This window comes from Heterodontus francisci, chromosome 18 (assembly GCF_036365525.1).
Source record: "Heterodontus francisci isolate sHetFra1 chromosome 18, sHetFra1.hap1, whole genome shotgun sequence".
Lineage (NCBI taxonomy): Eukaryota > Metazoa > Chordata > Chondrichthyes > Heterodontiformes > Heterodontidae > Heterodontus > Heterodontus francisci.
This window is the reverse complement of record NC_090388.1, coordinates 43,758,637-43,785,217: the sequence shown is the minus strand read 5'-3', so window position 1 is coordinate 43,785,217 and position 26,581 is coordinate 43,758,637. Positions and strand designations below refer to the sequence as shown.

Genomic DNA, 26,581 nt, shown 5'->3' with positions numbered 1-26,581 from the left:
CAGGGTTAACGTGAGAATCATAGCTTCTGAGTGAATGGGCGAACTACCTGCGATGTCAGCGCTCTTAGACAAGGTACTTATTGAGGCGAGTTGCTGCTTCTGCGTCAGAGTCCAACATGTCTAGCATGGCACTACTTCAAGATTTTTAATGACAAAGGGGAAGGTGGAAGTGGGCGCAGTCGCTGACATTTTGGAGAGAACTGTTTTTTATTACCTCATGATTTAATTATTGACAGGTGAGTTTCTGGTCGCTCAAAGGAACCAATTCCCTATTCCTGTCTGTAATTCGTACACAGATTCGAGTTAAAGGAAAAGGAAAATTGAAAACAATACTGTAAAATCTCACGGGGCTTCTTTGTTTTAAAAGCAATAATTAAGGTAACAATGAATCTGAAGGTTACTAAACTGTGTTCCATAGTGGACCTTCTTTATAAGTAGCTAGTACAAGCTTGTTGCAGGTCAAACAGAGAAAGGAAGAGATGTATCAATCGTATTTTCACGAATGGATGAATGTTGCCACAACAGCAGTATTTAAGTCTCTGTGTGGCCCTCCAGATCTTTTACACTGGGGTCAGAGTTACCAGGTTTCAAAATGGATTTTGGTGAAATTGTTGCAAATATATTCCACTAATTCTGACCTGTTCCATAGACCAGCGACTAAAATTGCCCTTTACTGTTTCGGGAGTGAGTTTGTAGCGAACTTTTTCCCCGTTAGTGATTGTTTGGTGTACTTACACGAAATGTAAGATTAGAAATTACAAAGTTACATAACCAAGGCAAGCATTTTTTTAAAATGGGCGAGATTTTGGTATTTTCAGGGACAGGCCAAGCACACGAGACTTCTACCTATCGACGAGACTACTCATGCCTAATAAACTCGGTAATCATCACAAATAAATACGCCCATCCTTCATCCGGACACACAGTATTGTGAGATCTCATTATTGGGAAAAAAAAGTCGAGCGGGCCTTGCGTAACATCCATTAATCAGGGCAAACAATTCATCTTGGCAAAGTTGAAAGAAAATATTGTTCTCAAGAGGCAGCTTAAGTTGTACATGATGTAATTTATTTCTAAATTCAGACATCAGCACATTTCTGACACCGAAAGCGCATCTCAATCGTAGCAAAGGGTAACATTTCACCCACTCAACCTTCTCTTCATTCTCATTTTCGCAATAAAGTTTTTCGAGACAATTCCGCATTGTTCTATATAAACAGAAGTTCCTTGTTTTGCTAAACAATCCCGTCTTTGAGATTGCTCATTTAACTAATAAGTGGAGCGAGTGATAGTATTTACCTGCGGCCATAAGAGAATGCCAGGACCACATATGAAGCAACCCAAAGTGAACACGCATAATTCCGTTTGTAACTGCAGCACGGTGTTTTTTTTTAGGAGGGCAGTTTTCTAATTGAGTTACTCTAATATGGGTTGTTGTAAAGATCTTGCATTCAATTAATTTAAGACTCCATAAATGTCTGTAAATAATGCTTGTTATCCCTTTGTGGGTGCTTTCAAATATTGTAAGTGTTATATCACAGCAAATGAAATAATTTACAATCAGTCAATCATAATATTCAAGTTGGCTCTCGTTAATTAACAAGAAAATCTGAAGTAGGAACGTCCCGGGATTTTCAGACTACGTGAATGTAACCAATTTATAATATAATTTAAATTTGACTGCCGATCCCGAAGGACGCAAGCTTATTTAACAGATGTCCATGCACTTTATCAGATGACTTTTTGGAAATCAAGGTACCTTGAGGGGAGATGAAGAGAATTTCTTTATTGTCATAGAATGGTTATAGTACAGAAAGAGGTCATTCGGCCCATCATGTCCCTGCCAGCTCTCTGCAAGAGCAAATCAGCTAGATCCACTCCCCAGCCCTTTCGGTGTAGCCCTGCATTTGTTTGCTCTTCAAGTGCTTATCCAATTCCCTTTTGAAAACCATGATTGAATCTGCCTTCACCACAGTCTCGGGGCTGAACGGCGGCGCCCGCATTCAGCGGCCGCCACCGAGCCCCCACAATATTAATCACTGAGGCTCATTGCCATAGAGGCCGCGCGCCGCCTTCCCCATATTACGTGGGGAGAGGCGGGACATTCGGTGCAAGGAGAGAGTCTTTGACAGCTGTGCAGTAGGTGCTGGGGCCTTATTTTAAGCGTTCCAGCACCTGCTTCCTGACAGCTGTCAAAGAAATACTTACCTGACTGCTGAAGACTGGGGCTGCTGTCAATCTGGCAGCAAAGCAGAAAGTGCTGCAGAAATCCAGCAGGTCAGGCAGCATCTGTGGAGAGAGAAGCAGAGTTAACTTGTCCAAGTTCACAGCCCTGAAAGTTAACTCTGCTTCTCTCTTCACATATGCTGTCTGACCTGCTGAGTTACCCCAGCACTTTCTGCTTTGCTGCCACATACTTACCCTGCTGTGTCCCAGTGTCCTGTGAAGTTGCGATCCTCTTCTTCCATTCCAGTGTAACATTCCTTCTTGAAAGCATGCCGTACCTGGATGAATAATCTTAATTTTGCACATTCCATGATGTGAGACTGAAATATACCATAAAAGGCGAACACACAACAGAAATAAAACCATAACTGAAGAATAATTGCCTACGATGAGTATCTAAGCATCTGACTGTGGAAAGCCGCAGACTAATATGCATTTGTAATCTGTATTCATTTCTCTGCTAACTGTTATGTGAAAATACATGTAACTGCAATTATACCATCCTTGTTGAAAAAAAAGGGAAAAATGTTCATATTCTATCTGCATTACCAACTACAAATATTACACCAATAAATATGATCATATCTACTCAACAGTCGCAGATCACCATGTTGTGAAGGGCGATAGTGAAGAATGATTGATTGAAAAACAACTCGATGGATATCATCTGCTGAGGAACCGTTGTTTGCCTGGGTTGTGGAGTTCTACTCATCCTGGTGTGGCCACTGTGTCCACTACACGTCCACCTGGAAGGCGCTGGCCAGGGAGGTGAAAGGTGGCCCTAGTACCCATGAGGCAGTCGTCGAGGTGCAGGGCCTCAATACGGCCTCGGTCACCCTTCTGCCGTCACAGCTGGGAGCCAGGTAAGGAGTTCCACCATGAGCTGGATGACGACCACGAGTGCAGCGTCAGTCTGGAGGACACCGACATCAAGGAGGCCATGCAGACTGTGGGCTGGCCTGCTCGCCAGAGTCATGACCCCCGCCGGACACCTCCCCCCTTCCCCCACCCCCTCCTCCCTTGCACCCCCTTCCCCCTCCCCTGCACCCCCTTCTCCCTCGCACTCCCTTCCCCCTCCCCTGCACCCCCTTCCCCCTCGCACCCCCTCCCCTCCCCTGCACCCCTTTCCCAGCTTCTCCTCGCACCCCCTTCCCCCTGCACCCCTCCGCCCTTGCACCCCTTCCCCCACAACTCCCCCCAGCATTCCCCACACCCCCTTCCCCCTGCACCCCGTCCCCCCTTCCCTCTCCCTCCATGAAATCACACAGCTTACTTGCTCGGGCCCCTGCCCAGGGATAGGACCTAACAACCCCACTGCCTTGTGGGCGTCTCGGGAAAGACCAAGGCTAAGAGTGTAAACCCTAACAAAAAATCCAGAGTGGAACCCCGAAGGTGGTCATATGTCACCTTTGGCATGTTTCTGGCAGTTCCTGCAGCCATACCGGTGCCAAACATCATGCTCTGCACTCCTTTGGACTCCATTAGGAAGGCCAAGAGGTGGGTTTTGACGCTTGGGTAACTCACAACCTCCATACATCCGCCCAGGCATGCACCATGGAGAGGTCACTCCATAGGCACCTCACAGCACCCAAAACAACATGGAAGGCAGCAGTTATGGGTTATAAGTCCAGCTCAATTGGCATAGAGATTGGGCGCCACAGGTTGCCTTTGTCGGTGGGAGAGGTCATCGCATCTCACTGGACAGCTACTGCCTGCCTCAAACCGGGCAGCCCCCAGTCAGTAAGATTCTGTCCCGCCACAGTCCACCTGCATCAATGGGTGCTTGGAGCTCAGGGTCATTGCCCGACAAATGGACTGTAACACCACACCAAACAGCGAGGCAAAAAAGGAAAGAAGGTCCCAGCCCTTTGTTTTGCAAGCTGGAACTTCAGAACTATGTGTCCTGGTCTGTCGAAAGACGCTACACAAATCAATGATTCTCGGAATACTGCCATCATTAACATCGAGCTCAGCAGACTCAATGTGGACATTGCAGCACTCCAGGAGTCACGCCTCCCTGCAAGCGGATCTCTAAGAGAGCAAGACTACACCTCCTTCTGGCAGGGTAAGGATCCTGAAGAACCAAGACAGCATGGAGTGGGCTTTGCCATCAGAAACTCTTTGCTCAGCATGATAGAGACACCTTCAAATGGCTCAGAACGCATACTGTCCATCCGACTGCTGGTCCAGTACACCTACTCAGCATCTATGCTCCAACACTCTGCTCCCCACCTGAAGTTAAAGTTATGAAGAACTCCATAATATTATTAGTAGCATTCCCAATACCAAACATTTGCTCCTGCTGGGGGACTTTAATGCCAGGGTTGGGGCCGACCATGACTCATGGCCCTCCTGCCTTGGGCGCTATGGCATTGGAAGGATGAATGAGAATGGACAGAGACTGCTGGAGTTGTGTACCTATCACGACCTCTGCATCACCAACTCATTCTTTCATACTAAACCCTGTCACCAGGTTTCATGGAGGCACTCAAGATCACGTCGTTGGCACCAGCTGGACCTCATCACAAGGCGAGCCTCTATAAACAGTGTCTAAATCACACGCAGCTTCCACAGTGCGAACTGCGACACCGACCACTCCCTGGTGTGCAGCAAAGTTAGACTCAAACCAAAGAAGCTACATCACTCCAAGCAGAAGGGCCGCCCGCGCATCAAAACTAACAGAATTTCTGATCCACAGCTGTTACATAAGTTTCTAAATTCGCTTGTAAAAAACCTTCAAAATGCTCCTACAGGGGATGCAGAACCAAATGGGTCCACATCAGAGACGTCATCTATGACTCAGCAATGACCACCTATGGCAAATGCGAGAAGCAGAATGCAGACTGGTTTCAATCTCACTTTGAAGAGCTGGAACCTGTTACAGCCACTAAGCGCATTGCACTATTGAACTACAAGAAAGCCCCCAGCGTGTTAACATCCGTAGCACTTACAGCAGCCAGAAGCGCTGCACAAAGAACAGCCAGGCGCTGTGCAAATGACTACTGGCAACACCTATGCAGTCGTATTCAGCTGGCCTCCGACACTGGAAACATCGGAGTTATGTATGATGGCATTAAGAGAGCTTTTGGGCCAACCATCAAGAAGATCGCCCCCCTAAAGTCTAAATCAGGGGACACGATCACTGACCAATGCAAGCAAATGGACCGTTGGGTGGAGCATTACCTAGAACTGTACTCCAGGGAAAATGTTATTACTGATACCACCCTCAATGCAGTCCAGTCTCTGCCAGTCATGGATGAGCTGGACGAAGAGCTAACAAAACCGGAACTCAGTGATGCCATTGATTCTCTAGCCAGTGGAAACGCTCCTGGGAAGGACGGCATTACCCTGAAATAATCAAGAGTGCCAAGCCTGCTATACTCTCAGCACTCCATGAACTGCTTTGCCTGTGCTGGGATGAGGGAGCAGTAACACAGGACATGCGTGATGCCAATATCATCACCCTCTATAAGAACAAGGGTGACTGCAACAACTACCGTGGAATCTCCCCGCTCAGCATAGTGGGGAAAGTCTTCGCTCGAGTCATTTCAAACTGACTCCAGAAGCTGGCTGAGCGTGTCTACCCTGAAGCACAGTGTGGCTTCCGAGCAGAGAGATCAACCATTGACATGTTATTCTCCCTTCGCCAGCTACAGGAGAAATGCCCTGAACAACAGATGCCCCTCTACGTTGCTTTCATAGATCTCACCAAAGCCTTTGACCTCATCAGCAGACGTGGTTTCTTCAGACTACTAGCAAAGATCGGATGTCCACCAAAGCTACTAAGTATTATCACCTCATTCCATGACAATATGAAAGGCACAATTCAGTATAGTGGTGCCTCATCAGACCCCTTTCCTATCCTGAGTGGTGTGAATCAGGGCTGTGTTCTCGCACCTACACTGTTTGGGATCTTCTTCTCCCTGCTGCTCTCACATGCGTTCAAGGCTTCAGAGGAAGGAATTTTCCTCCACACAAGATCAGATGGCAGGTTGTTCAACCTTGCCCGTCTAAGAGCGAAGACCAAAGTATGGAAGGTCCTCATCAGGTCACTCCTCTTTGCTGATGATGCTGCATTAACATCCCACACAGAAGAGTCTCTACAGAGACTCATTGACAGGATTATGGCTGCCTGCAATGAATTTGGCCTAACCATCAGCCTCAAGAAAATGAACATCATTGGACAGGGCATCAGAAATGCTCCATCCATCAATATCAGCCGTCATGCTCTGGAAGTGGTTCAAGAGTTCACCTACCTAGGCTCAACTATCACCAGTAAACTGTCTCTCGATGCAGAAATCAACAAGCGCATGGGAACGGCATCCGCTGCTATGCCCAGACTGGCCAAGAGAGTGTGGGAAAATGGCGCACTGACACGGAACACAAAAGTCCGAGTGTATCAAGCCTGTGTCCTCAGTACCTTGCTCTAAGGCAGCGAGGCCTGGACAACGTATGTCAGCCAAGAGGGACGTCTCAATTCATTCCATCGTCGCTGCCTCCGGAGAATGCTTGGCATCAGGTGGCAGGACCGTATCTCCAACACAGAAGTCCTCGAGGCGGCCAACATCCCCAGCTTATACACACTACTGAGCCAGCGGCACTTGAGATGGCTTGGCCATGTGAGCCGTATGGAAGATGGCAGGATCCCCAAGGACACATTATACAGCGAGCTCGTCACTGGTATCAGACCCACCGGCCATCCATATCTCCGTTTTAAAGACGTCTGCAAATGCGACATGAAGTCCTGTGACATTGACCACAAGTCATGGGAGTCAGTTGCCAGTGATCGCCAGAGCTGGCGGACAGCTATAAAGGCGGGGCTAAAGAGTGGCGAGTCGAAGAGACTTAGCTGTTGGCAGTAAAAAGGACAGAAGCGCAAGGGGAGAGCCAAATGTGTAACAGCCCCGACAACCAATTTTATCTTCAGCACCTGTGGAAGAATCTGTCACTCTAGATTTGGCTTTTATAGCCACTCCAGGCGCTGCTTCACAAACCACTGACCACCTCCAGGCGCTTACCCACTGTCACCCGAGACAAGGAGGCCAAAGAAGAAGAAGAAATATGATCAGCTGCTGCAGAAACAAAATGTTCATGAACATGTGTCGATGTGTAATTGTTGAAAAACCCATGACAGCAACACAGATTTGCTCCCCCGCCCCACCCCCGGCTACCTCACCAGTGCTGCATTGGTTTTCAAACATGTGCAAGACAAACCTTACAGCCAGAACTTCGAGCTGTTTCATGGTGGAGTCACCTTTGCATTTAAAGGACCAGACCAAAAGCCGAGGCTAGCAGAGGGGTGCTCTAGAGTGGCCGCACAGTGTAGTGAAGCCTCCCTGCTCACTCTCCTCCAGGCTGTGTGGGCAAAGTGGGAGGTCCTTTTCACCAGCGATGGTAAGAAGAGGCTCTCCCGCCTGAACAAGCAGGTGGCAGACAAGGTGAGTAGCCGTGGGGCTATCCGGCATCAAAGGGTCCAATGCCAGAAGGGGATGAACGATTACTCTCCCAGCCCGCCGGTGCCTTCTCGGCTTCATGCACACAGGGTACGACCGCCAAAGTCATCCATACCCAAAGGGCTATCATAGCAGCAGCCTGCCTACAGTCAGGCTGCTAGAGCAGAAGTGACATCGCGTAGGAGAATCTGCAAGCATTTCCAACAAGCATCCTGACACAGATGTGTCTGCATGGGTGACACAACACCCTAGAAAGGCCGGGAACAAAGTCGTCTTCGCTAAAATTGCAACGCATTTACTATGTGAATGAAGTGTGCCAGCATGTACTGATTGTGGCTCCTCCCATTACAGCATTGGCCTTCCAGAATTGCCAATGTATGGAATAACATCATTGACATGCCAGTATCACTCATGTGCATCTCCACGGATGCAGTAATGTGGACAATGGCTCAGTATTCTGCTGCGAGTAATGGTGTACGCAAAGATGTTGCAGATGCGGAATGCTGCACAACACATGAATGAGGGTGCTGTGTGGTGTGCAGAGCCTATGATGGTTCCTATGGCGTGCAGAACCTTTGAGCAATGAGGTGCTGCTGTGCATCCTTAGCTCGCTGCTCACCCTGCATGCAGTGCCTGGATGTTCTCTGTCCTCCCATGTGCCTTCCCTGCTGTAAGACCTCAGCATCATCATCATCCGAAGATGAGTCCGGCTCATGTCTCTCCTCATCCTGCAAGGCCTCCCCGCTATTGACTGTGTAGTTGTGCACAGCACAGCAAACTGCAATGATGCGAGCTACCCTTTCTAGCCTGTACTGCAGGGCAACACCTGATCTATCCAGGCAGTGGAATCGTATTTTAAGCAGACCGATCGCCTGCTCAATGGTGGCTCTTGTAGCTCCTTAGCTGGTGTTGTATCGTTCTTCTGCAGCAGTGCTGGAGTGTCTCACCAGTGTCAGCAGTCATGTCTGCAAGGGGTAGCCCTTGTCTCCAAGAAGCTACCCCTCCATCCGAACCATTTCAATGAACAGCAACAGCAACTACGACTGGCACAGGATGAAGGTGTCATGGCAGCTGCCTGGAAAGCGGGCACAGATTTGCATGAATCGCTTCTGGTGATCACATACGAGCTGCACATTGTTTGAGTGGGAGCCCTTATGGTTTACGTATTCAGCTGGTCGCCAACAACAACAAGGGTCTATGACCCTTTGCATCTGTGGGAATCCTGCGATGGAGCAGAACTGGCGGCCGTCTCGCTTGGCTTCCAAGGTCAGTCGTGAAGCGGATATAGTCACCAGCCCTCCGGAACACGGCATCGGTAGCCTCCCTGATGCAGCGGTGCACTGCTGACTGTGTGACACCATAAAGGTCTCCAGTGGGCCCCTGAAATGATGCAGAGGTGTAAAAATTGAGAGCTGCTGTCACTTTGAGGGCCACAGGCATAGGATGTCCCCCGAAGCCCCTGGGCTGCATGTCATCAAGAAGCAGGGCGCAGGGATGTGTCACTGCCTCTCTCGACATCTGCAGTCACCTCTGACACTGACGCTCTGATATCTGCAGGTATGTCATGTGGGACCTGTAGATCTGCAGTGGTGAGCTCTCCTTGGGTGCTGCTGCTCATGACCGGGGGCCTCTATGTGTGCTGCATCTGCCTGTTGGTTTTGCCTGCGGTGCATATGGATCCTCTCAAGAAGCGGATCAATGAATACAGGGTGAACCATCCCCATCTTCGTTGCAATTCAACTTGGTTCCTTCAATGCTTCGAAGGTTCCTGACAGGGCAAAGATTGATGTTGAGTGGAACATCAGGTGCTTTCATGCAGCAGCTGTGTGGTATGGCATAACATTGCCCGGCTTAGCACCCACTAAGAGTGGCACCGCATGACCACACAGAGATTGAACATGCTGCATAGATTGACCCACAAGACATATAAGCTTCAATAATAAAAACAAGAAATGCTGGAATCACTCAGCAGGTCTGGCAGCATCTGTGGAAAGAGAAGCAGAGTTAACCCTTCTTCGGAACTGACAAATATTAGAAAAGTCACAGATTATAGTGAGGTGGGGGTGGGGCAAGAGATAACAAAGGAGAAGGTGTAGATTGGACCAGGCCACATAGCTGACCAAAAGGTCACGGAGCAAAGGCAAACAATATGTTAATGGTGTGTTGAAAGACAAAGCATTAGTACAGATTAGGTGTAAATACACTGAATATTGAACAGCAGCAAGTGCAAACCTGAAAAAAAAACAGTGGGTAAGCAAACTGAACAAACTAAGATGAAATGAAATAAATGCAAAAAAAAGATTGCAAAAATGTAAAAAAGAATGTAAAAACAAGGAAGAAAAAATAACTAAAAATTTTTCATTTTTCATTTTTCAGTTTTAGTTATTTTTTCTTCCATGTTTTTACATTCTTTTTACATTTTTTACAATCTTTTTTTTGCATTTATTTCATATCCAATCATAGCCAGAGCATCTACAGCCAATTGCTTTTTTCCCTACCCTCAAGCAGCTTTACTTCTGGAGACCCCCAAGGATCTATGCTTGACTCCCAACCTCTTCCTCATACATCCTGCCCCATTGTGACATCACCTGAAGACATGGGGTCAGCTCCTATAGTAAACTGATGGCACTCAGTTTTACTTTTCAACCACCTCTCTTGACTTTCTCTGTGTTGTCTGACATCAGTGCTGGATGAGCTGCAATTTCTTCTGGTTAACAATTGGAAAGACTAAAGCTATCATCTTTGGTCTCCACCAGCAATGTGGATAAAGGAGAAACCAGTGGGTGTAGTATATTTGGATGTTCAAAAGGCCTTTGATAAGGTGGCACAAAAATGTTGTTGCACAAGTTAAGGGTTCATGGGGTTGGGGAAAATAAATAGCATGGATACAGGATTGATTAAAAAGGACAGAAAACAGAGAGTAGGAATAAATGGATTGTTTTTGAGTTGGCATACTTTTACTCGTGGTGTGCCGCAGGGATCAGTGCTGGAGCCTCAGCTATTTCTTCTTAGGTCGTCCCTTAGGATCAAGGATAACTTGCTTCCAATCCAATACGATGGGGTCTGAGATGGCTGATAAGTCCAATGTGTAATCTGCAGACTATGCCACATGAGGGACGGGTGGTGCTTGAATGGTCAGGTAGATGAGTATTTTGGAGGTTTGTGCACTCCCTCCAATGCCTCGGCTTTGCCTCCACATGCTCCCAATGGAGTCCCCTGAGGTGTGCAATGCCTTCCCGAATGTGCTTTCCTCATCTAGGACGCAGGAGCCAGGGGATGTTTGATCTCTTCAGTGCTGCTTTATGGATGTCACTAAAGCATTTCTGCTGTCCTCCTGGGAGTCTCCTGCTGCAATCAAGTTCTGAGTAGAACAACTGCTTCAGGAGTCTGGTGTCAGGCATGCGAATGACATGTCCTGCCCAGCGGAGCTGGTTTTTGGGTGATTAGCGCCCTGATGCTGGACAGGTTGGCTTAGGAGAGGATGCTGCTGTTGGCCCACCTATCTTGCCACCAAATTTGGAGGATCTTGCAGAGGTACCTCTGGTGGTACTTCTCCAGTGCTTTGAAGTACCTGCTGTAGGTTGTCCAAGTCTCCGAAGCATAAAGGAGTGTGGGGATCACTGCTGCCTGGTAAACCATGACCTTAATCTCGGGTTTGAGATCCTGATTCTCAAATACTCTCTTCCTTAGTTGGCCGAAGGCTGATCTGGCACATTGGAGGCGATGATGTACCTCAGCTATTTATGATCTATATGAATGACTTACGTGAACTGACCGAGTGTAATGTATCCAAGTTTGCTGTTGATACATGCAAGGTGGGAAAGGCCACAAAGAGTCTGAAAGGGGATATAAATAGGTTAAACGAGTGAGAAGAAGGTGGCAGATGGATTATAATGTGGGGAAATGTGAGGTTATTCACTTTGGTAGGAAGAATAGAAAAGTTGAATATTTTCTAAAAGATTATAAACTATTAAATGTTGGTGTTCAGAGGGATTTGTGTGTCCTTGTACAAGAAACACAGAAAGTTAACATGTTGGTACAGCAAGCAATTCGGAAGGCAAATGGTATGTTAGCCTTTATCATAAGAGGATTGGAATACAAGGGCAAGGAAATCTTGATGCAATTGTACAGAGCTTTGGTGAGACCACACTGTGGAGTACTGTGTATAATTTTGGTCTCCATACCAACGGAAGGATATCCTTGCTTTAGAGCGGGTGCAAAAAAAGTTCACTAAGTTGATTCCTGGACTGAGAAGGTTGTCCCATGAGGAGAGATTGAGTAGAATGTGCCTATACTCTCTAGAGTTTAGAAGAATGAGAGGTGATATAATTGAAACATGTAAGATTCTGAGAGGGCTTGAAAGGGTAGATGCTGACAAGCTGTTTTACCCAGCTGGAGAGTCCAGGGCATAGTTTAAGGATGAGAGGACAACTATTTTGGATTGAAATGAGGAAAAATATCTTCACTCAGAGGATTGTGAGTATTTAGAATTCTCGACACCAGAGGGCTATGGATGCTCAGTCTTGAGATCAATCGATTTTTGGATTCCAAGGGAATCAAGGGAGATAGGAATTGGGAAAGTGGAAGTTGAGGTCGAGAATCAACCATGATCTTATTAAATGGGAGACCTGGCTCCTGCTCCTATTTCTTATGTTCATAAACTCCATAACCTTGCCACCAATTTCATCCCCTTCCCTGGTCACTGCTTCAGGTTGAAGTCAACTGTTCACCAACATGACATCCTAATTGATCCCAAGCTGACTTCTCAATCGCATATCCTCTCCATCACAAAGACTGCCTATTTCCATCAACGTAATATTGCTCTTCTGCAGCCCTGCCTCAGCCTATTTGCTGCTGAAGACCTCATCTGTGTCTTTGCTACTTCCACACTTCATTATTCCAATAATTTTCTGGTCAGCATCCCATCCTCTAGCCACTCTAAATGTAGAAACTCATCCAAAACTTTTCTTCCCATATCCTAGCCCATGCCAAGTCCTGCTCAGCCATCCCCCCTGTGTTTGTTGACTTGCACTGACTGCTGGTCTCCTACACCTCCAAGTTAAAATTCTCATGCTCATACGAATGTACAAATGCTCATGTTCAAATCATTTGTGGCCTTGCTCCTTCCCATTTCTGCAATTTCCTCAAGTCCTCTGAGGACTCAGCATTCCTCCAACTCTGGCCTCTTTCCTTTCACATCCCCCCTGACTTCAGCCCACCATTGGCATCTGTTCAATCAGTCATTTAGGCCCTCAGCTCTGGAATTCTCTCACAATATCTCTCTGCCTGCTCATCTCTTTCATGACCATCTTTAAACCCTACCTCTTTGACCAAGCTTCAAGTCATACCTCCTTCTCTGGCTCAGTGTCAATTTTTGTCTAATTAGGCTTCTGTGAAGAATCATGAAACATTTTTCTGCTTTAACTGCAAGTTGCTTTGTATTGTACTTATAAAAATGAGTATTTATGCGTACAGTAGGGTAACAGGGTCATTTTAGACCTCAGGGGATGGTCGTCCCTGCCCTTTTGTGAGTCGCCCCAGGCCCAGGTAAGGGTTATGAGCCATGGCCAACAGCAGAACCAGCGAATTTTCGGTGGTGATGGCAGAACAGCTAGAACCTCGGGGGACAATGGCTACTGCCAGACAGAGGATCCTTCAGAAGAGGGCATGTGTTTTCTTTAAAGCACATGAGGAAGACAATGGGAAACCACCTCATGTACCTTTTCCCTAGTCATATTTCTCATTTCTTGTGGAAGTTAAAAAATGGGAAAGTCTTACGAGCAACAGAAGAGGAAAGCGCAGGGTCATGAGGCATGGAGAAATGAGCAAAGGACCTGCCCTTGGGTAGATCACTACTACTACTATAGAGGAAAGAGGGCATTCATCTCATCTAACTTATCCTCCAAGATAAGATTATGTTGCATCGCCATCATTCCTATCACAGCATCTGGTTGCCTCTGGAATGATTTCAGAGATTTTGCCTCCACTACCCAATACAGAAGCAACATTCAGAGATTAATCACTCTTTATATGAAGTGCTTCTTGACATCAGTCTGCGTTTGCCTTTTATTAGTTTGCACTTATATCCCCTCATAATATTGTTGCGCTTCACCCTGAAATAATATTTTTGATGAACCATTTCTATTCCATTTAATACCTTGAACAGTTGACTTGCTTTAAGTCATAGACTGTTTGGGATCAATGGCCTGTTTTTGTAGTCTATGCCATTCTCTCCAAACACCCCCCCCCCCCACCCCCCACCCCACCTCTCACTCTCTCTCGTGTGTATGTAAAAGGGGGTGATTTTTTTCTCAACTCCAGGACTTGAGCACATTTTCTTGGCTGATGCTGATGCAGTACTAAGCGAGTGCCACATTGTTGGAGGTGCTATATTTCAGATGAGACATTAAACAAAGGCCCTGTTTGCCTGTTACAGTGGATGCAAATGATCCTGTGGCACTACTTGAAGAACAGCGGGGATGTTCCCCTCCCTTGATTTTGCCAATATTTATCCCTCAAGCACCACCACCTAAACTGATCATCTGTGGGACCTTGCTGTGTATAATTTGGCTGCTGTGTTTGCCTTCATAACAGTGACTACACTTCAAACTAAGTCATTTATTGTGAAGTGCTTTGAGATGTCATAAACCCTATATAATACAAGGTCTATGCTCTTTCTTGTATGCCTCAACAAGGTCCCCTCTCATTCACCTCCTTTCATTACTAAAGATTGTGAGTTTTTCTAAATGTTCCTCCTGATTCAGCTCTATGAAATGAACGACCTTGCTCTTAGATGTTTCCTTTGAGCATCAGTGACCAGAACCGAATGCAGTACTCAAGATGTAATCTGACCAGAACACTGCACAGTTTCAGCATAATGCAGCAAACTTATACTACAATAATATACCTCAGGATTGCTGTTGTTTGGATGGGGACATGTTGAGTTATTTATTCTAGGGAAGTACAGATAAACATAGATTTTCTCTTTAAAATAATGTGTTTATTGTTTTATAATTTGATCAGCTTTGTTAATATTGGTTGGTTAAATAAATTCAATTTTTTTTGTATTCATTCATGGGAAGTGGGCGTCACTGGCTATGCCAGCATTTATTGCCCATCCCTAATTGCAGCTCACCACCACCCTCTCAAGGGCAATAAGGGATGGGCAATAAAAAAAATTTTATTTCCAAAATATACTTTCAAACAGCACCAATAAATACAAACATTGCAAGGGAGATCAGTTTCCTTCAATACTATCATGAGTTTCTTCACAACCCTTCCATTTCACAATTGTCATGCCAATTACCAATAAATGCTGGCATAGCCAGTGACGCCCACTTCCCGTGAATGAATTAAAAAAAGTAAAAAGACGAGGTGCAACATTTGCAAAACATTCTTAGTAATAGTATATATATATTTTTTAGAAACACTAATGACTATGCAGCTAGGCTGTAACAGATGATATATGCGACTTAAAGGCAATATTTCATGAACAGTCAGAGCTGTTTGAACGCCTTGAAATGGTAAAATGGGAGAATAGCAGAATGTGCTGGTTGTTGCCTTTTACAGTCGGAGATTGGTTGTTGGAAACGGAACAAGAAGTGACGATTCCGAAATGGCAAGGAAACGGGATGAAAGAAGCAAGCGAGTAGACTCTGAAACGTCATCCGAACAAGCATGAAAACGGAGCAAGCATTTAGTGGTTGCATGCAATGTGTGCAACAAGAATCTGCTGTTAAATTAAATTCAGCACAGTAATGTTAATAAACCAACTGAAACTAATGCATGAAACTGATATAGGCCCGTGGGGATGGTGAAGTGCGCAGGTCTGAATAAATGTAAATAAAAGCTGAACTTGACCACTTAAGGAAAACAATTGCTCAAACTGGCATTCAGTCCTCCTCTGCTGATACAATGTCCTCCGAAGAAATCATTGCTATCATAATAGAAGGTAAGACGTACAATGTCAACAAAAGTAAGTTAATTGAGAAAAGCGACTATTTCAGAGCCCTCTTTAACTCTGGGATGAAGGAATCTGAAGAGGACTCGGTACAGTTGCAAGGGTTGAGTGCTCATGGACTGGAGCTGGTCATTGAATTCATCAATACCTCCAAAGTGGATTTCGATAATGAGACCTTGGAAGATTTAGTGGAAACGGCATCTTTTCTTCAGGTGACTTCCATCTTGAAGCTGCTCCTCTCTGAGGTTAAAGTGGACAACTGTGTGGAGTTATATAAACTTTCAGAAATTTATGGAATCAGTGATCTAATGAATGCCTCCCTCAGGTTCATGGTGTGTCATTACCATCCCGTGCTAAGGAGACAGGAATTCAGCCATCTACCGAACACTTTGCGCCAACAGATCAGGGAGATGCGCCTTAAAGGCACAGCTGTCTTGGTGGCAGTTGGGGATTTCTTCAGCACCTCCTCGAACCAGGCTCCTGATGAGGCCTGGTCAATGCTGAGATACGATGAGGTCGTACAGAGATGGCTACCCCTGGCAAACAGCCTCCCTCTGGACATGGTGAATGTGAGGGGCTATGGCTCAATAGTCCTGAATAATTACCTTTTCATTATTGGTGGATACAGGATGACTAATCAGGAGATCGCAGCTGCACATTGCTACAATCCCTGCAAAAACGAGTGGAATCAGATTGCACCAATGAATCAGAAAAGGTACAAAGATGACACTCTTGTAGTTCACTGTCACCACACGGTGCTATTCGACATGCTATTTTCCCAAGAATCTCCTTCCTATTACCAAAAATATTTTCAAATGATTTTTTACAGATAAGGTTGTATGTCTGAAAAATGTCACCATTACAGTTCTACAAAATTTCCAAGAAAGGGTATTTTTCCTACAAAAGATAAAAGATATATTTTTATACATATGGCTGATACAAGTGGTGAGACTGCCCAGATAATTCAATGGGGGGAAAGTGAATAACAGTCGCCTCACAATTTGAGACAATTACCATATGTGTTATGGCTCATTCTTTTTCCATAAATGCAACACAACAGCTTTTCAACTGAAACAAAGTTAATTGAAGCAAGTATTTTTCAAGCCCAGTAAATGGGTTGAAACTATTTTATGATGTCACTGCGATAATGCACTGTTGTACCTGTGAGAGTATAATTTATATTTCCATTAGCAATTCTCATGCCAGTATTTAAAATAAAAGACAAATGTTTTATAGCAATGGATGAACATCATTGCAGTATATTTGTCAGCTATAACGCTGACATTGTCCCATTGTAGTTTGGCTGACACTGGATTTCTCATGTTTTTTTAATATAAAAAGGCACATTTAACAGTCGTGTAAAATATTTATAACTATATGCCTTATTAATCTAAATGTAGGGATATAATGCTCAGAGTACAGATGAGCTGCTGTGCCGTGATCAAGATATTATGTAAACAATTAAGTTTTGTATAAAAGCTCTCAGGAAGCCAGAACTGGCCACATCCAGTAGGGAATACAAATCACTAGGTGTTTGCACTCTTCAAAGGATTCCTTTTTAGCAAGAGAGGTGTATGCTTTTCCCTAGACTAAGTTGTATTAAAGAAATAGGCATTTGACAAACTGTCATAGACCACTCAGTATGTTCTTAATTTCCTAAAGGTTTAAACTTCCAATAGATTATCCTATTTGCATTGCCCTTTTGCCCCTAGGAAAACGTCGTATATTTGGGTATTTTTTTAGAAAAAAGTTTTGGTATCGTGGACACTATTTTTTCCACCTGTTTTCTTCGTATGTATTTCAACAATCCCAAGAAAAGTATGAACGCATTTTATTTTAAGTCTAGTCTGTGCCAGCCTGGCTTCCAATTCTAATTGAGATTTTCAAATTATTTACAACAGGAATGTGGCTTTATGAGAAAAAGAGTTTGGTACTCTGAATGAATTCCTGTGGCCTATTTTTTTCCTGTCGCACAAGTACCTCAAGAAAACTTTGGAAGGATGAGATGGATGAACAAAGGCAGCCTATACATGCTAGCAATTGCTTGAAATGATTTGGAATATGCAGACAATGGACAGCATCAGGCTGCCCAGATACATGGTACCAGTAATGTTAGGAAGATAGCAGAATATTCAGAGAAACGTTAGAAGGCAACCTGAGGGACAACAGTAATAATTTCAGTGGACATTCAGCAGTGGAAGTATAGCATAAGCCACGTCATGCAAAAAATTATGTTACAACCCTCCTTTCATGCCAGTCCTCTAGTGGCTTGATGTTATCTGGGCTCTGACTGCAGAGGCTACAGAGACTGCATAGGTATTCAGTCTGTTGCATTTGACGCTATATTGTGCCATGAGCTTGGGTTAGGCTAAAGGGAGTGAGGTACTTATAGATGAAGGGCAGCACATTCTTTAATGCTGCTCATTTTTAGAAAAATTATTTCTCTTTGTTAATTACCATTACCTTTCTTTTAATTCTTCCAACAAGTCCACCTTTACAGTTAGATGATGGGATAATCAGAGCTGCAGCATGCATGTTGACTTGCAATGCAGTTTCAAAATAATACTCTGAAACCAAGATCTGAATTAGGTTTCACGTGACAGGATCCAACTCTCCTGTCTACAGGCTCTAAGTGTTGTATGTGACATTAGTTTGGCCAATCTCAAGCTACAGGACATAGACCCCCAGCCCAAAGTTTTCCTGATTTCAGCATTAATAAGCACTACATTGTCCATCTCACTCAGAAAAGCCACAGGATGGCTGTGTAGGATATGGAAAATGACACACTGGTTCTGTAGGGAGTGGGTTGGGAATAAGGTACATTATTGAGACCAAGTAGAGGGAACTTTGTTCTGCTAACCATACTGCATCTGAATGGGGAATGCTTGGTGCTAACAAAGGGCAACCAAAAATAAAGAATATCCTATTGTCTAATACTAATGTACTTCACTCTGAGAACAAAGTATATTTTTTTGCCACTTAAATGGCAAATATTGTGTAATCTCTTGTTGAAACTGCATGTGATTTTGAGAAATACAGTATTGAACATTTTATACTGTTTCCATATTTATCTCTCTTTAGATCAAATTTTAAACTTCTAGCTGTAAGTGGGAAATTGTATGCAGTAGGTGGACAGTCACTTTGCAATGTTGAATGCTACAGTCCAGAGATGGATTGGTGGAGTTTTGTAGCCTCAATGCCAGATCCTCTTGTGGAGTTCTCAGCCTGTGAATGCAAAGGGATGATCTATGTAATAGGTGGATACACAACACGAGGTGAGATATTTTTTGGTTCTAGGTTTTAAAGGAGATTTGTTGACTGTCTGCTTAAGCAATATATATATATACTAAAAAAATCCTGGGTGATTTGTTGATGCATTGACAAGTAGACTGTAACAGTGATGATGCACTGATTTTACTTGCCTGTCAATTTTGAGTCCTTGATCTCAATTTCATTGGCTTGATTGGAGGCTTGGCACTTCTGTAATGACAGGAAAGAAAAGATGGATAGAGGGTCATACTGGGTGAGGCCTGCTGGCACTCTGTGCAATAATAAATATGCAATACCATAGAGTCACTATGCAGATTTTAGCAAAAATTGAACCACAGGCAGCATCAGTTTAAAAACTGTAAAATTTGAGAGACCAACTTTTTAAAACACACAGTATTTATTAGAATTAAAAATGTATTCCTACAGGAGCCTGCATGCCCCTTTTATTTCCTTGCAGAAGCTACTAACTGACATTCGTACACTTTTTAACAAAACAAAATCTCTTACATTTTTCAGGGCATTCATAACAACTGCAGTTGGCCTGTTCCCAGTTATCACCAATGCTATTCTGAGCTATTGGAAGGTATTCAAGAGCTACCCAGGATGACACTCTATCCCCCAACTTTTCTTCCTTTTTTGATGAGATTTGATTTTGCTGCGGGAGCTCTGAACCTGCTACAGATGGGTGTACTGAGCAAGAGCTGGGAGTTATAATTCCTCAAGCTGTCTGCCATGAACATGGAAAGTAAAGGTTCCACAGCAGTAAGAGTCTGTTTTGCTTGAACCCTGTTGTCTGTTAGCTGATTATAAGACTTTGTTCTTGATAATGTTGCAAAGTTTAACAACCTACATCATTTATGCTCCTGGTCGGAGTTAGTAATTTTATAATTTGTAGTGTCATTATCATTTTGAAAGACACTAGGGGCTGGATTTTCAAAGTGGGGCTGGGAACCCGACACCCTGACGAATTCCATGTCCCAACCCCGTGCTTCAGCTGTGTTGCTCTTGCGATGCAAACTTTGAATGCTAATGCTTTAATTGAGGAGGAAGCAAGCTTGGCGCCCAATTTGAGGCACTGAGCGCCTCCAGGAGGCGGGAGCTGCCTGCCTGGTGCTAGCAGCAAACGCAGGTAGCAGCCATGTTTGGAACTGCTGCTGTCTTGCTGAGGAGAGCAGGCAGCTTATGAAAGGTAATAAAAGCAAAATACTGCAGATGCTGGAAATCTGATATAAAAACAAGAAATGCTGGAAATACTCAGCAGGTCTGGCACCATCTGTGGAGAGAGGAGCGGAGTTAACATTTCAGGTCGGTGACCCTTCATCAGAACTGGCAAATATTGGAAATGTAATAGGTTTCAAGCAAATAAAGTGGGGGGTGGAGCAAGAGATAACAAAATGGAAGGTGTTGATAGGACAGAGGGTCATAAAGAATAACTGACCAGAAGGTCATGGAGCAAAGGCAAACGGTATGTTAATTGTATGCTGAAAGACAAAGCGTTAGTGCAGAGTGGGTGTTAATTGACAGAAAAATGAACAGCCCTGGCCCAAAGCACAAACATAAAAAAAAAAGTGGGTAGGCACATGGTAAAAAATGAATGATGAAACAAGCTAAAATAAAATAAACAAATAAAAAAAAAATAACTAAAAATAAAAAGGGGGAGCCCCCCCCCCATGCTCTGAAAGATGATGAATGAGCCAGGTCAGCTATGACAGTGGAAAGTGGCCACAGACACCAAATGGCAATACAGCCCTTGACCCAGTGCTAGATGGCCCCTCAAATTTAATCTTAATACACATGGAAACAAGCTTGCTTTTGTCCGTGGTGACCGGACAGCTGTGCAGCAGACTGGTGGGGATTGCCGAAATCTGATTTTAAAATTGCCTTCCCGAATGCCCCGACATCTTAACCAGCTAAAGGAGCTTAACGGGCTTTTAATTGATAGCATGCATGTTTCCCTTCCCCCCTCTCCCCCCCCCCCCCCCCCCCCACCCCGGCACTTTGAAAACTTGAAACTGTCTCGGAAGTGTCAGCAGCCTGAGGTGACCTCCAGGACTGTGATTTACTAATGGCGCCCGCGCCAGGTCCCAACCGGGGGCCCTTTGAAAATCCGGCCCCAGTGCTTTAATTGTTTTGATTGACCGTGGCTACATTGAGTTTACAGGCTGCCTCCCCCATTCTTTTGAGTTTAATTCCTAAACAAATTTGGAAAGAGGAGACAGCATCTGGAAAAAATTTGAGAGTTAAAAATTGCCTTTAAATTTACACCCAGCCTAGTGTAGTGTCCTACACTCATATCTATGCATTTTAATAGCTTGGCATACCTGAGCCAATAATATTCCATCTCTGTGATGAAGATTTTTTCTTGCCGCAGTGTAGAGAATCGCATCATGGGTCAGCACGTGTGAGCACCAAATTGCTCAGCTGCATTTTTGGATACTCTTGCTGTACCCTGATATCTATATGTTATCTATCTCCACAACAATGGAACTCATTCTATTGCCATTCTAGCTGGTGGCAATGGAGGTCCACTTTGTTCTAATTTTATCCAGTGTGCATTTTTCTTTTCAGAATCTATATTTTGGTTTTGTAATAACATTAAACTTCCCATCTTTGACAGTGCTCCAGTATCGGCTTTGTAATTCTATGTATGTTTAAAAGTATTTATCTTGTTTATAAATTCATTAAAAAAAACTTTTACTTTCAGATAGAAATATGAACATATTACGATATTGCCCTACCTCAGATGCCTGGACTGTATTAGAATCCTGTGAGGTTCATATTCGTAAACAACAAATGGTTTCTGTGGAAGATACGATTTATCTTGTGGGTGGCTGCATCCATGAAAAAGGTGGAAGTGGAAAGGGAAGCCGTACTGAAGACATGCTCACTGTACAGTCCTACAATGTGACCACTAGGGAATGGCTCTTCCTCAAGGAAAACACATCAAAATCTGGACTAAATTTAACTTGCACATTGCACAATGATGGAATCTACATCATAAGCAGAGATATTGCACCAACAACCAGTCTTGAACATCGTGTATTCCTGAAATACAATCTATTTTCAGATATGTGGGAAGCATTCCGACGTTTTCCAGCATTTGGCCAAAACATTTTACTTTGTTCATTGTATTACCCTAATGTAATTTAAGAGTCATTGTTTTGTATGGAAATGCAGTTGGCATAACTGCAGCAAGATCCTTAAATGAGGAGAGATGGTAGAATTGGGCTATTTTAATGGAATCAGACTGTGCTACCTTGAAAATGTTTGGAGCTGATCATTATTCTCAGACAATTAGTAAAGAACTAAAACTTCACAATTGTTAATACAAGCATCAGTTCGCTCCTACATATGGGATTTGCATGAAAATAGTAATTAGGAAACAATCAAGAATCATTGACAAAAAGCTAAGACTAATGATTTGCTTTGTATTAATAATACAAATGTATTACATTTATTGAAAGGCAAAGAACACAGAGCCATGAGATTTTTGAAAGAACAGGTGTAAGGCAGTGATAGCCATTTGAGAAGGGCCCCCAAGCTTTGTTCTTAAATGGCTGTTGATGATAAGGGTATCTTCCAATGAAGCATAATGTAGGACCCATGAATAAGTCTTAGTCCATGATGTGCCTTCAGTGCAGGATGCTTATAATGTAAAGAAAGCTCTATTTTGCTCCTCGAAAAGCCTCCGGCCACTCCACACTTTCCAATTTAATTTATATGGACATTTTACAATTATCTCACAACATGTGCAGTAGCTATCTGGCCTGTAGATCACTGCTATTTTTCATATAAATGTGTACTTTGAAATGGGAATGTCTCAGTCCTAAGTTTCCTTTTAAAAAGACACCATTGCAAAATCTTAATTTCAACATTTTTCTGTCTTTATATTATGTATTTAATTTATTTTTGTTGTCAAAATATTGAGTGAAGTCGAGTGATGACATTGTTGGTGCTGGTTTCCTGGTTCTGACGTATTCCACTTGACTGCCATTGAAACAAGCCCTGATATTAAATAATGAAGCTACTCTTGGAAGTCTCTGTTATGTTAAAATGTTGCTGCTGTCATGTATTTGTCACACTTTTGTGTCAGCTTCAATTATAAATTCCTGTGTCCACAATTGTATTGAAAATTGCCTGTGGGAACTTGTCACATTGGATTGCAACCTCCTGATAGTACTTCAGTTCTGCATCAAGCAGCTCCTAAGCTTGTACAGCAGAGAAACACCTATACTCCAGCCAACTCTACTTTCCAATTGTACATTTTGCTATTTAACCACAAATAATATAAAATCAAAGAACAGGAGTGAGAGAGAGGTTGTTAAAGATCATCCTTTGTACCTTTTGTTTGCACTTAATTGGTCACTGATGGCATTTGTTTTTTAATTTTAAAATCAGTTTAGGAAAGCTAATAGAATGTTATCTTTTATTGCGAGGGGAATTGAATACAAAAGTAGGGAGGTGATGCTTCAGCTATACAGGGCATTGGTGAGACCACATCTGGAGTACTGTGTACAGTCTTGCTCTCCTTATTTAAGGAAGGATGTAAATGTGTTGGAATCGATTTTGAGAAAGTTTACTAGACAAATACCTGGAATGGGCAGGTTGTCTTATGAGAAAAGATTGGACAGGGCTAGGCTTGTATCCACTGGAGTTTAGAAAAGTAAGAGGTGACTTGATTGAAACATACAAGATCCTGAGGGGTCTTGACAGGGTGGATGTGGAAAGGATGTTACCTCTTGTGGGAGAATCTAGAACTAGGGTCACTGTTTAAAAATAAGGGGTCGCCCATTTAAGACAGAGATGAGGAGAATTGTTTTCTTTCAGGGTTGAGAGTCTTTGGAACACTCTTCCTCAAAAGGCAGTGGAAGCAGAGTCTTTGAAGTGAGAGTTGAGGTTAAAATCAGATCAGCCATGATCTTGTTGAATGGCAGAGCAGGCTCGAGGGGCCGAGTGGCTACTCCTGCTCCTAATTTATATGTTCATATGTAGGTCTTTAATTTGTTACATACATCCCGTATAAATCACTTGTATTTCAACATGGCTACCGCTGCCTTAAAGCTGTGTATTTTTACAATTTAAGAATTATAATAATGGCCCAAATTTTGCTGTAGCAGTCCATCTAACAGTGTCTGGTGTTAGACCTGACCTTGGGTATGTAGGTTTTAAATTTTTTTTGCATGTTGAGTTGCTGAAAATGTAAGCTGATGATGTTGCAGTGAGAGGATACTCCGGCGCCATTTTTACAGGATTTCAAGCCCTTCAGGAGAGATTTAAATATTTAAAGGTGCTGGTTTGATAAAAATGTCAATAAAAGTTTAACTTCCCGCCCCCCTCCCCCACTCCCGCTCTGATAATTTTATTCCTCCCCCCTCCCCACCAGTGTCCCGACTCGGAGTTTTAAAGGTGTGGGAGTAGTGGCCAGCGACCGTAAAAGCGGCGTGGGACGGCCACAAGCAGCAGGTAAGTTGATTTGCACTTTTATTTACCTCATTTCAATATTTTAATGAAGGCTGGGAGGGGCGGGGGGCGCACTGAGGCCTTGCTGCCGCCGCTAATATCTGGCGGGGCCTCTCCTGATAGCATTTCTCGGGCCTCCCTGTCACGACCCAGACATCTGGCTGGTAAAATCCAGCCCAATGTCATGAGAAAGAGAAAGATAGGGAAATAATGATTAGATTAAGAGAGAAAAAACACAAAAGGGCAAAGTTTAAAAAAATGGTAAATTTTACATTTTTAAAATCTCCAAAATCAATTAATAGCTGAAGGAATAATTAGTTTTCAATGCCAGAGAGGTTGGCAGTTATTAACACCACATCATTAAATGGGTACTTACACTTAAAATGACAAGACTTAATTTTCCGTGGTGAGTTTAGTTCATATCTAGCATACAAGTAGAGCAACTTCATGATGTTCAATGCATGTGAATGGTGAGGCAGACAGGGGAATGTCATTTTTGCAAAGATAGCAGCAAAGTAGCACAACTTGGATGGCAATTTTTGGATATTTGCATTTAAATGTGCATTTGCTCCTCACCTGAAGTTGCTGTACCAGTTCGTCATGAATTATAGTGAGCATCATTAGCCTCACCATTATTTTGACAGCAAAACCAAATTATTTTAAAAATTGTTCCTTTTCTATTATAAATTTATCCCGCTTGCTCATGAGATTACTATTTTAATAGGAACAGGAGTAGGACATTGAGCCCCTCAAGCCTGTTCTGCCGTTCAATGAGATCTTGGTTGATATGTATCTCAACTCCATCCAGCTGCCTTAGCTCCATAGCCTTTTATACCTTAGGCTAGCAAAAGTCCATTGATCTCAGATTTAAAATTATTAATTGAGTGAGCATTTACAGCTTTTTGTGGAAGAGATTTCCACACTTCTAACATCCATTGCGTAAAGAAAGGTTTCTTAACTTCTCTCCTGGATGGCCTGGCAGTGATTTTAAGGTTATGCACTTATGTCCTAGGCACACCCACCAGTGGGAAAAGTTTCTGTCTATCTACTCTATCAATTCTTTTCAAAATCCTAAAAGTGTCAATCAATTCACCCCTTAACTTGCATTACTAGAAAGCTAGGCCTAGTTTATTTAATCTACTCTCATAATCCAACCCTTGAAGCCCAGGTAACATTCTGGTGAATCTGTGCTCAGCTCTTACCAAGGCCACTATATCCCAGAACTGCACATCAGATGCAATCTAATCAGTGTTTTGTATAGCTGCAGCATAACTTTTTTTATTCATTCATGGGATGTGGGTGTCACTGGCTAAGCCAGCATTTGTTGCCCATCCGTAATTGCCCTTGGGAAGGTGGTAGTGAGCTGCCTTCTTGAACTACTGCACTCATTGGGGTGTAGGTACACCAACAGTGCTATTCGAAAGGGAGTTTCAGGATTTTGAATCAGCGACAGTGAAGGAACGGTGATATAGTTCCAAATCAGGGTGGTGTGTGGCATGGAGGGGAACTGCAAGTGGTGGCGTTCCCATGCATCAGCTGCCCTTGTCCTTCTAGGTGGTAGAGGTTGCAGGTTTGGAAGGTATGTTATGATCCTGTAGTTCTTTTTCTGGTAAGTATGCAGTGTGCCTTTAAGGCTGTAAGATGATCAGTACTGCTTTAAGGCAGCAAGCTCCAGGGACAGTGAATCAAAGAATGCATTCTCGTTGCCATAGGATATACTAGACAGAAAGGGAACCAACCAGCTTCAAAGAATGCATCCTGGTTACCCGGCAACAGCCATTCGGAGAACAAGGACCAGATATACAGTGTTACAATTACATTTTGAACTGGCTTTTTAGTTCAGACAGACACAGACAGACAGCTGGACCAGCATGAACCTAAAAGAGATAAGATAATTTAAACTGAAGGAAGGTGAATTTTAGACTGATCACTTTTTCACCCCTCAAAACAATTTTAAAGCCAAATTGATCCATTGAAAAGTGTCTGCAAGTTGTTGATTGCTGACTTCATCACTGGAAGAAGAGCATCACTTCAACTGGAACTAGACTACTGACTGTCCGACTGTTGAAGAACCTTTTTTCCCCCATCGGACAGCTGTGAGAACTTCAAGCAGCCTAGGACTGTTCCACATTGGAAAATTCCACTTTGGCAGTACCGTAAATCTGCAAGGACACTCATTTTTGCTATTTGAAATGTTGCTTATATCTTAGTC

At 43.6% G+C, this 26,581-nt stretch overlaps 1 protein-coding gene across 1 annotated transcript; it reads left to right on the top strand.

Annotated features, from left to right (window-relative positions):
• Window positions 1-15,303: 15,303 nt before the first annotated feature.
• On the top strand, window positions 15,304-23,016 carry klhl42 (kelch-like family, member 42). The gene is made up of 3 exons (XM_068051245.1): window positions 15,304-16,354; window positions 18,721-18,914; window positions 21,614-23,016. Exons 1-3 carry the CDS (start codon window positions 15,594-15,596, stop codon window positions 22,057-22,059), a joined length of 1,401 nt encoding a protein of 466 aa, XP_067907346.1. The 5' UTR covers window positions 15,304-15,593; the 3' UTR covers window positions 22,060-23,016.
• The last annotated feature ends 3,565 nt before the right edge of the window (window positions 23,017-26,581 follow it).